Consider the following 15,919-nt stretch of genomic DNA (forward strand, 5'->3'; position numbering starts at 1 on the left):
GTCACAGAAATTTCAAACACAGGATATATAAGAAATTTTCAGCTTTTTCTTCTGGTGCAAATGTTGGATGCAGGCAGCTCAGTCTATTGAGAAATTCATAGTTATGAGAACCTAGCAATCACAAAGTAGGAGAAGAAAATTGGACGGCGAAGTAAGTTACATATATAAGGCACTCCCCTTCTGAGATCTTTAAAAGTAAATAAAGAAAAAGGAGAGGTAGGAGGGGTGGGGAGGACTGGACTCCTAACACAACTAAACAGACAGTATACATTTTTTTTGGGGCATTCCACACATTTAAACCAGCATAAACATGAGTGTTGGCAGCAAAGAGATTATTGATGTCACAAAGTTAATGTACATAAGAAAAAGAAAAACCGAGTGAAAAAGGGAATAGATCTGGCCCTGTTGTGAAGAAATGAGTGAGATTAATAGTTGAAAATCCAGACTTTATGATTTTTGAGAGGGCACTTAAACATGATAGATCAACGGTAACTATAATTAGTGGCAAATTATTGTTTACATATATCATAGGTGTCTATCTATCAAAGCAAGTAGAAAGTAGAAAGTAGAAGTTAAACAAGTGGTTTATCACCAAATAACTATGCAGAAGTATTGGCATATGAAATTATTGAAGGAAAATCATTCATACAATTCTTGGATTATGTAAGAAATAGACTACTTGATATTTAGTATGCTACTTGACTGAAAAGATGGAAACCTTAAATGGCTGGTGTTCATTTGACTTCCCTTCAATGCTTATATTGCTCTGTCAAGACAATATGAAGGGAAGTGGACAATAATCATGAAGGAAATTCCTTTAGTCATCCTAAATGATGTAAAGTGCTGTGAATACAGGCCATTAGACTTAAACAAAAGTTTGTGGCTAAACTACCTCTTTACAAATGTAAGATAGGATTATAGGGAAATGAGACTAAATCAGAAGAGCTAAAAGATATAACACAGTACCACCAACACTAGCAAAAAAAAAACTGCCTTGAAATGAGATGTAGTTTTGCATTAAACACTGAAATACACTAATGATCACAAGTGTAGGAACTAGGAACCTAGGAGACTGAAATTTGTCCACATAAGAAAACTTATCCATGTTTGTCTCAAAAAAAAGAAAACTTATCCATGTCAACTTGAGGAATCAAAGACTACTGTATGTATGTTACCTGATCTATTAAATCCCACGGAAAAAATTGTTAAGGAACGTAGGGATGCATATGGATCACAGTGTCGGAGGTACCATCAGTTCATTGGATTTTCAATCAGGGCATTTCCAAAAAGAAAATAAAAGGATCCACCAGAGACAGGTAGAAGAAAAGGGGAGATATCTCCTCTTTTAATGAGACAAGCGAGACAAAAAAACGAAAAACAAGAAGTACAGCTTCGTAAGAGTTCACAATGCCAGCACCATGTCTTATACGCTGAAAATTATCAAAGTTTGAGGTTGACAGAAGTTTGAGGTTAGCGCTACATATATTGCTGCTAGAACAACAACAACATACCCAGTGTAATCCCACAAGTGGGGCCCGTTTTATTCACCTCTTTTGATCTTAGGAGAAAGTTCACTTCTTAGACAATAAATTTGTAGACACTAGACACCAGCGAAAATTTTGTTTGAAACCTTTTAAAGGATAGCTACAAATGACACTCTAAAGAACAACAGACAGCCCAAAAAGAACATTGAAACAATCAACTTCACATGAGCACAAGGAAACAGTAAACTGTTGCTACCACTAATATTTTTCTAGTAGTAAAAATAATCTCTTTGTTTCTTTAACAGAAAACGATTTCCTTTCGACACACTAAACAGAAAGACAGAGACGCCTTTGCCAGAAACATTAGATCATTATCCAACATCCATATTGTTGTCGGAATAAAGCAAGCCACTTTGTCAACGATAATCAAGAGATTATAGAGCTTGCGGAGAACCTTGGACTTAATTATGATGATTATGGTTGGGGGAGAAATCTACCTGAAGGGGGAATGGAGGAAGAAGCTGATGACATCAAAGTAGTGACAGATAGCGGAGAGGATGTTTTATCATATCGTACTGAATTAAGATTGGTGCCATAGACCTATTATGTGGTTTCTTTAAACTTCCATACTTGTTATGAAAAAAAATTGTAGCCTTTGCAACAATTCGGTAAGGGAATTCAACTGTCAACAAAGTACAGGTTCAAAACCCCAAAAGGCAAACTCAAAACAAAAAGAAATTAGTTCCGATAGTGAAAAGAACAAAATGGAAACTTTCAACTCAAAATTTCAGGCTTTTTCATATTTCACTCAGAACGTCAAAAAAACAATTGCATAACTACTTCACACTGAGGAAAGCAATGTCTAGAAGAAACAAGAACAAAAGTCAAGCAGCAATGGTTCAGGCAATCACATGCATAGCCCTTCAAACAAAATTAGCCTTGATTAACTTCCAAGGCAAACAACAACAACATACTCAATGTAATTCCATAAGTGGGGTCTAAGAAGGGTAAAATGTACACAGACCTTAACGCAACTTTTGTGGGGTAGATGGGTTGTTTCCAATAGACCTTCGGCTCAGAAGGGAGGTTACTCAGAGAAGGCTTGCAAGAAGAAAAAAATGATAACAAAATATCAAGATACAAAGCAAAATGAAGCAACAGATAATAGAAATACATAGAAGAATAAGAAACTACACGGTTGCTAAATTCTACTACTAATAAGGAGAAGAGGATATGAGACAAGCCCCTTGCCTCTCCCACCTAACAGATGACCACACTTGGCTACCTACTAATAACGTTCAATCCTACACTAAAGTCCTAAGTTATCTTCAAATAAAAGGGTGATTGAGTAGTTAATTCTAAAACTAGACTATTTTCTAAGCCAAGAATTTAATCGAACATTTGGAGTGCAATAACAATGTTTTGTTTTTCAATTAAGAGAGGAACCCCAGGGTTGTAGCCTCAATATGACATAACTAGTTCGTGAACACATGTATCTTGCTCAAATACATAGGATCAATGAAAATGATCCAATTGATAATTACTTATCAGGATTTTCCAACTCTACGAAGCTAATCCCCAAAAGTTCTTCCAAACCCAAGAAAAAATATTAAGACCCAATTGATAGATCCAAGTAGGAATCTCCCAATTCCTACTTTTACCAGTAGGGAAAATGTTCAATTCATTAATCAAGCACAATCGATTCCTCAATATACTTGATTCCTTACTACTCATTAAAAACTCAATACAATTTCTACTCTTCCAAGCAAGAAATGCATATGTAGGGGGATCTAGTGTTTGCAACCACCAAATTCACAAATAAGAATCTAACAAGTAGATAATCACAACCCAAGTAATAATAAGCAAGATAAACTAGTATTCAATCACACAAAAGCAATAAGAGTCAACAACCCCAGCTAATGGGCTAGCTACTCATGCAGGAGAAAGAAAATACAAGATGAAATGCAATAATAAACATAGTTAAAGATTAAACAAAGAAGAAAGATGCAAACTCTATGGTGAAAATCTCTAAATCCTTCTCAAGTTAGCTATAGATACTCCTCCAAGACTTCAAAGATCAAAAAGCTCCCCAAGAAAATGATTACTTCCTCTTTATATATGTCATAAATGTAACTCTCGCCTTGTCCCGTATAACTTCATTCCTAATTATATGGTCCACCACTCGGTAGAAAAGCCCTTAAATTTTGGCATCACATTCTTTTAGAGTGGGTTACGGTTTCACATTTGTTGGCGTTAGACTTATGATTTGCTTATATGAACTTGGTAAATCCCTCTCATCAACTAACTTTTGGGTTGAATTAGATCCGATTTCATATTTTTCCTCTCTTGAAAGTCCTAAGTTCTACCATGAGAGGAAACTTTTGAGAGATTAGATATTAAATGAAATCCCTTGTTGAGATATATGATTAATTGAATATATAATTAGGTTGAGAGTCGCTTTGGAGATTATTCATGTTTGTTTTCTTCTATATAAATGGTTGGATCTTGTATTCAATTATAGATAATTGTTTGATTTTGTAGGATACGATTTTACACGTGAATCTTGTGTGTCATGATCTTCAAGTTTTGAATCGTGATAAGTTTTGAAGCTGAAAGTTTAAGTGTGCCATAGAAACTCATGGAGAGGTGTCAATAAAAATCTCTATTATGAATGTGTTGTATACCACACTAATTTGGAGGCAATGATAAATTTATGAAATCATTCGCTTATATTTATTTTGATTTTTACATTAAAGCTCAAAAATGTACAAAGTCAAACAGTTGCATTGTTTTTCCCTTTTTGTGAAGGCACAAAAAAAAAATCTAGTATTGAGCGAAGTGTTTTGGTTGTATCAAATGTAACTCTTAACGAATTACCTCGTACATCGACAGGTCTAGATTATAGATGTGATTGAGAGGGGAATGTGATAGAACCTGAACTAGGGTAGTCAAACTGAACAAATATGATCAACGAAAAGAGGCACATATCAGTGGATTGGAACAAATACTCTAGAGTCTGGGACATGAAGCTGCTATTGAGTTGCTCACTAGACTTAATGTTGATCTAGCTTGGCTTGCAAGGCCTATATGTGGAGAAAGAGTGTATTCGATCATGTTTCAAAAGCTTGACTTTCTACTCTTATTTGTATGAACGCGAATGAAAAGCCTCAATTTTTCTAAGAGGGAATCAAAAAGCAAATTGAGTTATTGAAATTTTAGTATGTAAAAGTTAAAATGATCTTAGAAAAAGATTACTATAATGTTCAAAATTAAAATAATATAATTATATAGATGAAACTTCATAGCATTGAACTATTATGATATGTCACTTTCTCTTTAAAAAGTCGTTCAAAATATGTATTGAGTAGTAAAAACAATCTAGATGCATAAATAAAATAGATATATATAAAGTACTCGTAAAACATGACTAAAAAGGAAGAGCATGAAAGGGGAAAGAAAATGAAAATTTCAATGACAAGAACAGAAAACACACACGTCTAAATAACAAGAGCATAAAGAGACTCAATAGAAGAGGTACACAAATCAAACTAGTAAATTGATTATGTTAAAATTTGATAGTGAGAAATTATAATTGAACCAAATCTCGATAACGGTATAAACCGTTAAGCATAAATATTTGAAATATCAACTAAGATATTAATTAACCGTTAATATGAAATGTTTTTTTTAAAAAGGTTAGTGTTAACAACGAACACTCTCCTCCCGACAAAGCCAGATCGTTATAGTGAATAATGAGTTGATTCACAGAATCATTATGAGATTGCAATGAAATTACCTAATATTATTCGCGCCAGTTTTAAAGTATTAACGACTTAACTGAATGTTACATAATACGTGTATACTGACTATGTTCTTTAACAATAAATTATCAAATTTGGATTTCCCAATCTTTTTAGATCGGAATATCAAATCTTGTCAAAAAAAAGTCGGTTACACTCTCATCGGAAAAGCTATCATAAATGACATAGTTGCCCTTTGGTAATAAATAGGAGGACACTATAAGATTGTAGTATTATAGTTATTCCAAGACTTCCTTTGGTCGAGGCCCTCTGTGCCACTTCCTCCATCTCCGCCAGTGCCGCACTTGGTTTCTCCTGCGGTTTTTCATCTGCACTTTCAACCAAAGGTCCATTCTTGAATTGTATTTAACTTTTTTTTGTTTCAAATTCCCCTTTCCCTTTTCTCATATGCAGTACCCTTTTGAAATTTTGATGTTTTTTTGCATTGTAAATAGTTAGATTCAAAGCATCTAGAGTCCATTGTTGATTATTCTGGTTATGCAATGGTGTTTGATATAATTTACTTTGTGAATGTCTGTTAATGTTATAGAAATACTGCTATAGGTGAATCAGAATTTGTGGGTGACTCTCTATTATCAATTTTTGTGTAGGTTAATAGGGTTTTGTTTGATTTTTTTTGTTGGTAGATGTTTACCTTGGTTTCTTGATTCATGTGATTTCTGATGGCTCTTTGTTTCTTGATTTTGTTTTGATTTGTGATAGTTTGTTAGATATCTGTCTAGTTGCTAGTTGTTCCCTTTGGTGGGCAATCTATAACCCAAAAACCACATTGACTGCTGTGGTATGTCAACCTAAACTTATTTGGACCTATATCTATAGATATCAGTGTGGGTTCTTTGTTGGAAAACACAATGGTGGATTATTTGATTGAATTGAAACTTGAAAGGGAAATTGCTAAAGCTCTCACCATGTTAAATGAAATCATCATTTGCCCTTTTTGTATACATGTCTTAAGGATATACATGGGTATGAGTAATTTGTGCGGATCCTTCAAATCACACTGAAAATTTCCTAAAAGTTTTAATGTACCTGTACCTGATACATACTCCATGCCAGACCCAATGGGAGATAGCTCTTTCATATATGCCTGATAGATTTAATGTTCCATTAGGAAAACGAGGACATGACAACTTTTGATAGCATATAAACTTGTTGTCACTTGTCATGAACCAGACAACTGAATGGTATTGCGACGGGACATCTCACTTGTAATTGTGTAAACCAGGTTGTGAATATATGGGACCTAGTTTCCCATAAGCAATATGTTTACACACTTCGAAGGCCTGTAGTCTTAATGGATCCCGTCCCTGAACCAAATGACTGCTATTGAAGGAGCACTATGTGTGTGACCAAAAGCTTTTATGTAATGAAAATTGGAAACTGCCACAAAATTAGTATCGACACCTATACTAAGTGAAAAGAAAAAGTATAAGTATGACAAGTTATCTACTAAAAAAAATGTAATAGATACCATTCCCACTGTTTCATTTTATGTAGCATTCTTTCTTTTTTAGTCCGGTCCAAAAGAATAGGACCTTTCTATATATGGGAACTCCTTAACTTTAAAAATCCCATAATGAGATGCTCTTGTAGTCTCATGCCCACATGGTACGATTAGGGCCATAAGTTCTAAGGGTACTTTTAATCCCTAACAGAAGTCTTCCCTTCTTTCCTAAACTTCGTGCCTAGTCAAACATCACCACATAAAATGAAACATACAGAGTGGTTGATTTACATATTTTCATGTAACTTCATTGTCCATTTTGAGGGACACGTGTTCTTTTTTTTCCCACACACATGGCTTTATCAGTTATGATTTCCTTCTTATGCATGTCTATTATTATGTGTTCTTCCATGATTTTTGAGAAATCCTACTTATCTTTCCTTTTTAGGGCTGCATTCATCCAATATCCTGTAGTCTGAGCAGTAGCATTCCACTTTATATTGATTGATGTTTTGTTCATCATCTCATTGCAAGTTTCTTCTTTATGATCAGGGAGCACAACAACAACAAAAAAGCTCTGATACTTAATTTGATTGGTTGTATAGGAGCATATCATTTTGGTGGATGTACTCATAAGCAAGAGAAAGATAATTCTTTCATATTAGTGTGTGGCTCAATTGATATGCTGATACAAAATTATCTTTCTGGTTGCAAAGAAACTTCTTTTGCAACCACTTTCTCATCTGAGATCACGAAACGAGCTTCATGCGACCAGGGTTCTGGTGCTGAATTGTCAGAAATGAGTCCAGAAAAAGATAAATGTCCTCTTGTTGTCTGTATAGAATCTGATTCAAAGGATGGTGATCCTTGTTCCTTAAACAGTCTAGATGGTCCACGACCTTCAACTTTCAGTGCCATGTCTGGAAGTTCAAAGCCCATAGTATATCGTAGGAAAAAGTTCAAAAGGAATCCTCTTCCTACTTTCTTCATTGAACCATCAGCTGAAGTTAGGCCTAGCAATGGATGTCCTTCTGAGCTCTGTTCTGAAGTCCATTCAGGAACTTTGAAGGAAGGCATAGTTGCTGCTGAGAAATTAGCTACTGCAACTCCTGTTCTTCTGCCTGCTGAGTGTAACAGAGGAAACCTTCTATCTAAATCAAATTCTTGTGATGGTAGGCCTGAAGGGGAAGAGCAGTGCTCTGAAGCAGCATCAAGAAGTGATATGCAAAGGACTTCAAATGTTTGCATAAATGATAGCCATTCGTCATCAAAGTGTAATTTGGACTTTGGGTCTTCTTCGTTGAAGACAGTTGTGGATGATGCTGGTGAGTGCTCCTCATCTGGTGCTTTATTTCCTGAAAGATTGGGTGATAATATGCCAGAAAAGGATATATGCGCAGCAATTCTTAGAGGTTATGGGTTGCTTGAAAAAGTTGTGGTTACAAAGCTCCAAGCATCCACAGAAGACTTTTATACCAGTTCTGACAACTGCTGTTTAATCTCATGCAAAACCTGTGATTGTTCAGAATCTACAGTGAAGATGCTAATATGTGATAATTGCGATGATGCATATCATTTATCATGCTGCAAACCCCATATAAAGATAGCACCTGAGGATGAGTGGTTTTGCCAAACTTGTTTGATAAAGAAGCAGAAATTGCTCAAGAAATCATCTTGTAATGAGAGTTCTAGCAATTCTCCATCTGAAGGTGTATCAGGACCTACAGCTCTCATGTTGAAGGACACCGGTTATAGAACTCGTGTTCGTATTAGCAAAAAGTATCAAGCTGAGATTCCTGACTGGACAGGTCCAGTGACAGAGTACGTTCTACACATCTTTTTTTTTTTTATTGTTGTGGATCTTCTTATTGACTTAAGGGAAGTGAAAATGACAACTAGCTTTAAATGGTTTTGCCATGTAGGCAGATAAAACATAATGGGGTATCTCTCATTCTGTTTCTACCTTCTGTAACAGTTTGTACTTATCATTTTCAGTTGTTATGTCTTATGATTTAATATAGATTACAGATTATAGATATGATGGAGGAGTCCAACTTACAAGTAGTTACAACATAGAGAATTTGCACTAAAACATGTTGCTACAAGTACTCTTTTGTCGATGCTAACGTGGGAATTGCATTACGCAACAAAATTTTCACTAATCCCCGCAAGGGAATTGCCTAATCCCTTAGACATCTTCTGTTTCTTTCATTCCATTCTGCCACACGAGCTTTGACAGAGCTATTTCCCTTGTTCCTGTTCTCCATCTCTTCTTTTGGAGCTTCCATTATAATAGAATCTCATTGATGGTTCTTGACATCACCATTTGATACCAAACATACCATACATGTTAACCTATTCACAATAGTACAATTGCATAGTCAAGTACTAAGTAGTTAACATCCTCTTTCGGTTCCTTTACATTAGGCCGAATCTTCGACAAACACTTAAACTTGTTCAAGCATTTCATACAGCTAACTAAACTAAGTCTATTACATATTGAACACTTGACATATGCCCAAACTGTACCTACACGACACATATTGCAGATATAGTACATAACATGGTTATTGATAATGAGTGCTTGAACATGTTAGAAAATGAGTTGTCATGGACTTTATTCTTCCTCATTCTATTCTTTTCTCACTCCTCTCAACAAATAAGACCTGTCCCATCATTTTTCATGCTTGAACTCCACCAACGAACCATCCATCCACCCCCCGCTGACCCACTTCATCCATCAACACACGGTCCAGCCCTTCTCTTTTCTCTCTCTCTCTGTCTACATATATATATATATACACACAGCCACCATAGTACACAAACACCACAACACCACTCACACACTACTCTCTCTATTTTTTGTTGCATCTCTGTTGAATGCCATATTCAAAAAGTCACCACCTTCAGCCGCCCAATCTGTTTGCTCCTTTCATTGGATAAGAGAAACAAAAGTGAGACCTTTGACAATTAAGAGAGGTATTTCTCCACTCCAAGCGATTGGGGTGCCACCTCTTTCCCCTACAATGACAGGGAAATATTGTCCAATTGATAAGTTAGAAGGTGATAAAATTTCTCCAGTTCAAGTCCTCTGTTAAGTGTAAATGAATAAAGCAACAGTCGTGATAGAGTGCAAAGACGAGGGTTATTTAGCTATGATTCTTCGTGGAGAGGAAGCAATCGGTATCAAAGTTGGGGAGTTGATTGCCCTTACAGTTGAAGGAAGATTGTATTGCAAAATTTAGTGACTACCAACATTCAAATCAGATTCTATGTTTTCAAATTTGATTGTCCTACCACAAAAGGGAGAAAAGATAAATGGAGAAGAAGAGAGGAAGAAGAAGGGGGAATGTTTTTTCTTAGCTCTTAGATGTAGGTGGGTCTGGATTCAATAGTGGAAAGATAAGAGAAGGAGTTGTCTTTTAGGGAAGAAAGATAACACATAGTGAAGTCGGTTGAGAATAATGAGGTCTCAGGTTCACATCAGTGGAGAGACAAAAACACTAGGAGATTTCTTCTACTTGTCCGAACCTCAGAGGATAGAGTTACCCATCACCTATGGTGGTGTGAGGTAGCAGGTACCTTGTGGAACTAGTCGAGGTATGCACAAGCTAGTCCGGCTACCACAATTATTAGAAAAAGATGAACGGGGAGGGGAATTGGAAAAATAAACTTTTTCCCTTTTTGGATCAGAAGTTTTTTTTTTTGTGGGATTTTTTGGGTTTAAGAGCTACATGTCTTTCTTCCAAGGCTTCTTTGTCACATCTGTGTGTAAACTGCTCACATTCTATTTTCTCGATTGTTTCAGCATGTGTCTAATAGGCAAAATTTGAGCACAAGTAGTTTAGATGGCTAGATGAAAAATTCGGACAAGTTTCGATGTTGTCTATGTATTCACCCTTAACATTAAGCATCAATTGACTTAAATGGTCCTCCTCAAATTCTTTGCTGTAATGATGGCACTCAATCAGCTCTCCATGTGAAAAAGCACTTTTCCATCGGTGTTTTCCAGATTCATCATTTTCAGTTGTCATCTTTGTTACTTTGTTTATGTATGAATCACTCCTGGTTTTCTCATAGGATCTACCTAATGAAACTCTCTACGCAAAGAAAGAAATCTTTGGAGATAATTTTTTCTTTAAAGGAACTTTGTAATGTCTCTAAAATGTTCAAAGCCTGTGGTGGCATGTTTCGTGCATCTACAACTCAAAATTCTGTTGGTATTTTTTTCTCTTATCTCATAACCTATAATTCTATACCTGCTAGTGCTAGCACATCTTATCTAAAGTCCTAAACTTAAGTATGATTTCTTGAATGCTTGGTAGAATATTAATACTCAGGAGTTCAGCTCAAGAAAAATGGATTAGTGTTAGTGGGGGTAACTATGGCATGTTCATGTTTATTTATCTCTTAATACCATGGAAACCTTATAATGCTCACAGGTTTCGTGCTTCATATGTTCTGATAAGTTTTACTCTAATTTATGAAAATCTTGCGTATAGGAATGCTATTAATATTTACTGTTATGATATTGTTGTCTATTTGAGCTGTTTGTATCTTTTGAGTGTGCCTGCTGCATTGGTTTTGATGAAGAGATTTGATGCAGTGAGGCTGGTTGTAGTGGTGAACCATTTGAAATCAGACTTTCAGAGAATCTCTGCTTGCGTGTAAGTTCCACTCCTGAAATTTATCTTTCCATACAGCTGCCTGCTCCGTTCTAGGAAAAATTATTTACGAATAACCAAATTATATTGTTCAGGAACAATCTTCTAACGAACATTTGAGGATTAGTTCTATTGGCAATTGGCTTCAGTGCCGGCAGGTCATTGAAGGTGTTGGGAAACGTGTGGATGGAAGTATCTGTGGGAAATGGCGAAGGTAATGAGCCTGCCCTTTGCACTTTTACTATTGAATTGTTTTGCTCCAGCTTTAGGTGTTTCAAGTGGATGCTGCTAATTTTGGGCTGTTTCATTAAAATAGTTTTAGCTCTCGGAAATGGACACCATTACATGTCTTGGTCAAATTAATTTGCATGTTCCCTTTATTATTTTCCTCTATTAATGAGAAGGAACTCCAAAAGAGGAAAAGGAAAAGCCCTGCAACTTGATGTCCCTCCTGAATTTTTAAGTTCTACCTTCGACCTATGATATAAGACCCATGAGATAAAAGCCATATCAGTAGTTTGATAAGAAAAGTACTGAGATCAGTGAGAAGTGAAAGTGGTTGTAGAAAGGGAAGTTCATGTATTAAAAGGGAAGTTCACTTATCAAGGAATCCAGCATGATATTCATGTTGTTTTGTCTTGGTGTTCTAATTTTTATCTATTCAAGATGCCCAATCTGCAATTTGGTGTTATCATGACAGGGCCCCGCTATTTGAAGTTCAAACAGATAAATGGGAGTGCTTCCGTTCTGTCCTTTGGGATCCAGCTCACGCTGATTGTGCTGTACCTCAAGTATGTGAGTTTATTTCAGTCCAGATGTTGTGTTCAACATCTTATCTTCAACTTAACTCATTCACTTGATTCCTTCCTTCCCCATTACCATTCCTCGCTCTATGTTTTCTTTTCTTCCCCATCCCCAAACTTGCTTCTGTACGAGATAGATCTATTGCATTTTGTTTTTGTTAGTTTGGAGAATTAGTTTCTTGTTGAGATTAAGACGTTTGCTTCCAAAGTTGTCTAGCTGTTGCACAGATTTTATGCTGGCATGTGTAAGCAAGAAATATTTATATCTTTGAGTTTATTTTGAAGAATCGTTCAAGTGCTATAATAGCTTCAGTGTTTTTCATCATCATCTCGGGGAAGATGCTTACTGTAATAGTAAGTGCGGCCATTATCCCTCTTTTGGGCTAGTATATTTGCTATGTTCGATTATCTTGCAACACACTTCTCGTGTCCCTAAAAAGATGGAGGTTTATACTGAAACATATACAGTAATATTTAAACTAAGCTTTTGCTGTGGACTTTTACATGTATGGAATGATTAAACCTTTGACACTCTGAATGATTTTTCTAGAAGCAATGAAGTGCATGTGGATTGAAAATCATACAAGTGCCATAACACGGTCATCAAAAAAATAGTCCTACAAGTGCCATAACATTGATATTATTGCATTGCTGCTTGTTTTTACTGATCTTTGGGTTTTTCATTTGCTATATTGCCCATTTCATTGAGATCTATCCTTATTAATAACAACAACAACATACCCAGTGTAACCCAACAAGTGGGATATTGGGAGGGTGGTGTGTACGCATCCTTACCCCTACCTTGTGAAGGTAGAGAGGCTGTTTCCACTTAACTCTTGGCTCAAGTAAAGCATATAATATTTCTTAAATTGTTTTTCTGATCGCTGTTCTTTGTCTCTCACTCTGGCTCAGGAACTAGAGACGGAGGAAGTTCTGAAGCAATTGAAGTATATGGAGATGGTATATCAGCAAACCTTATTATATCACTCTTTTCCTGTTTTGATAAAGGGAAGAATCACTTATATACTTTATTTAGCAAGAGATGTAGGTAATAAATAATATAATACAAAAGATCGACCCCATCAGCCAAATTATATACATGACTAAAAAATTTCTATCTTTTGGTGTGTTACATTATTCTAAAATCAAAAAATTCTTTTCAATTGCAGTTATGTTTCTCAACTATTTCTGTTGCATTATCTGTTTAGTAAATGAGTTAATGCAAAGTCACAGCACTTTTCTATTTCCTTTGTACTCGATGGGGTTTCTGCAAGCTACTGTTTTTGTATTCCGCTGTCTGTCTCTGCCTCTTGTACACCAAGGTGTTCGTTCCTTTTGTTATTAAAATAGTTTTCTAGTTGAAGAAGATATATCTAAACTTCCTTTGGTGATTGTATTAGATACTATCCATCTTTTCCTATTTCTCTTTTAGTGGAGTAAGGTCTTATTCTCCAACGAGTTGCCTCCCTGTGCACAAATTGAACCCTGCAGGATTCTGGCCCCTCTATACTATTAGACAGCTCAAAGTTTGAGATGTGCTGTAGTAAACTAGTTGTGCAGAGTCCCCATTTACTACTATTGTACAAGACAAACAGCAAAGAGAAACTAGGATTTAGGCTTTGCGCAACATGGTTTCCTTGGTCATGTTACCAGTTTCAAAAAAACTAGTACTATGGTTTCCTTGGACAAGGAAAAATAAGTTGGATTTTGGTAACTGCTTTATCTCTCTCATTTGATAATGCATGACCAAAGACGAGATATGTGTGTCACAATTAAAGAAAGATTTTTATGTAACTACTTCGGGTTACCCAAGACATCACCTTAGATAGGAGGGTGTGGAGCACGCGTAGTAGGGTAGAAGGTTAGTAGGCAGTGGAGTGTTGTCTTGCTTTTCGTGGGTTTAGGTTTGTCGGTGTTTGTTGTTGTACTAGTTGTATTATTGTACTTGTTGTTTATTGACTTTCAATTATCGCACTATTTTGTGTTCTTGTTCCTTTCTTGTAGGATTTGTACTGCTTCGCTTGTTAATTGCTATGTTTTCTTATTCTTTGTACTTGGATTTGCTACACTTAAGACGATGGTCTTTCGGAAATATCTCTACCTCCACGAGGTAGTGGTAAGGTCTGCGTACTCTCTACTCTCCCCAGACCCCACTTGTGGGATTCCACTGGATATGTTGTTGTAACTTTTTAGTATAGTTTTATTTACTATTTTTTTCCTTTATGAACAGAATATCTAAATTGTCGGAAAAGGGGGTGCCCATTTTAAGTAGTGAATTACTGGTGGTGGATCCTTGTCCTACAAATGATCTGTGTCATTTTCCCTTACAATTGTTGTTTAATGTACATTGTATACTTTCCAGACTAACTTATGAAGGTATAGAATATTGAACCTAGTGTTGTTCCTTCTGTTTAGCTGAAACCCCGGCTGGCAGTTAAGAGGCGCAAATTGAATCAAACCTCAGGTGCTGGCTCACAGTTCTTGACAAAGAAATGAGAAGATACAGGCTTCATGTACGGAAATGTTCATCTTGTACATTTAAACATAAAAATTTTGGACAATTGGAGTTGTACTACATGAGATTTTCATCACAGTATGCTGATGTAATTGCTTCAGAAACATAATTGTACAATTTAGAAGGTGCAAGGAATCAGCTGCAAACTCGACTTGATCTTTCCTGGCTTCACTTCATCACAGCACGCTGATGTAATTGCTTCAGAAACATAATTGTACAATTTAGAAGGTGCAAGGAATCAGCTGCAAACTCGACTTGATCTTTCCTGGCTTCACTTCATCACAGCACGCTGATGTAATTGCTTCAGAAACATAATTGTACAATTTAGAAGGTGCAAGGAATCAGCTGCAAACTCGACTTGATCTTTCCTGGCTTCACTTCATCACAGCACGCTGATGTAATTGCTTCAGAAACATAATTGTACAATTTAGAAGGTGCAAGGAATCAGCTGCAAACTCGACTTGATCTTTCCTGGCTTCACTTCATCACAGCACGCTGATGTAATTGCTTCAGAAACATAATTGTACAATTTAGTAGGTGCAAGGAATCAGCTGCAAACTCCTTGATCTTTCCTGGCTTCACTTCATCTCTTAGTCTATCTATCTCTTCTCTTTATGAGGCATTTACATTTTCGCATCGTCAGGGATGACAAATTAACATTTCACTTTCTTCACCCTTATGTCACATTTCTGTAATGCCTTGATGAATTTGTGAGGCCCTGGTTTAGTCATTGCAGAATAGAGAGCAGGTTGTGAGGATATGGGGAATTTGTACTCGTGATGACTTTATGTTAGTGCATATTTATGTTTCTATTTTTCTCTCTGGTATAGGTATTTTATGAACAGAAAATTGCAGTATGTGTTTACTGTTCACCGCATATTTGGCATCTCTGTCACTCTTCCAGGTTAGGAACTTATGGTTCTGCCCTTGTATCCTAACAAAGGGTCCAGTCCAATTTGAACTCAAGTCAGCCTTTGTGATATGAAGGTGCTGAGTGGAAGGGTCGTCTTTCAACGAATAAAAGTTACTCTATAGAGGTAACATGCTGTGGTACTGATCTTTATGAGTCTGCGCTTGTTTATTACATTTGGTTACTGAATGAGTAGAGGATAGTGATCATATGTCTTGATGGCCAATTTTTAACCTGTGGGGCATTTTGTTTCACCATGATCCAATTATTTGTAAAGT

The 15,919-nt window shown here is 36.2% G+C and overlaps 1 protein-coding gene across 1 annotated transcript; it reads left to right on the plus strand.

Moving 5' to 3' along the window:
* Window positions 1-5,538: 5,538 nt before the first annotated feature.
* LOC102597878 (uncharacterized) lies at window positions 5,539-15,588 on the plus strand. Its single transcript, XM_006352945.2, has 7 exons — window positions 5,539-5,631; window positions 7,302-8,570; window positions 11,356-11,416; window positions 11,509-11,627; window positions 12,114-12,204; window positions 13,129-13,176; window positions 14,632-15,588. Exons 2-7 carry the CDS (start codon window positions 7,432-7,434, stop codon window positions 14,710-14,712), a joined length of 1,539 nt encoding a protein of 512 aa, XP_006353007.1. The 5' UTR covers window positions 5,539-5,631; window positions 7,302-7,431; the 3' UTR covers window positions 14,713-15,588.
* Window positions 15,589-15,919: the final 331 nt, after the last annotated feature.

This window comes from Solanum tuberosum, unplaced genomic scaffold (genome assembly GCF_000226075.1).
Source record: "Solanum tuberosum cultivar DM 1-3 516 R44 unplaced genomic scaffold, SolTub_3.0 scf00141, whole genome shotgun sequence".
Lineage (NCBI taxonomy): Eukaryota > Viridiplantae > Streptophyta > Magnoliopsida > Solanales > Solanaceae > Solanum > Solanum tuberosum.

Coding starts and splice junctions, on each gene's coding strand:
- LOC102597878 (XM_006352945.2), top strand. CDS start 7,432: ATGCTGATACAAAATTATCTTTCTGGTTGCAAAGAAACTTCTTTTGCA. Junction 11,628..12,113: donor ATCTGTGGGAAATGGCGAAG/GTAATGAGCCTG, acceptor TTATCATGACAG/GGCCCCGCTATTTGAAGTTC. Junction 13,177..14,631: donor AATTGAAGTATATGGAGATG/GTATATCAGCAA, acceptor CCTTCTGTTTAG/CTGAAACCCCGGCTGGCAGT.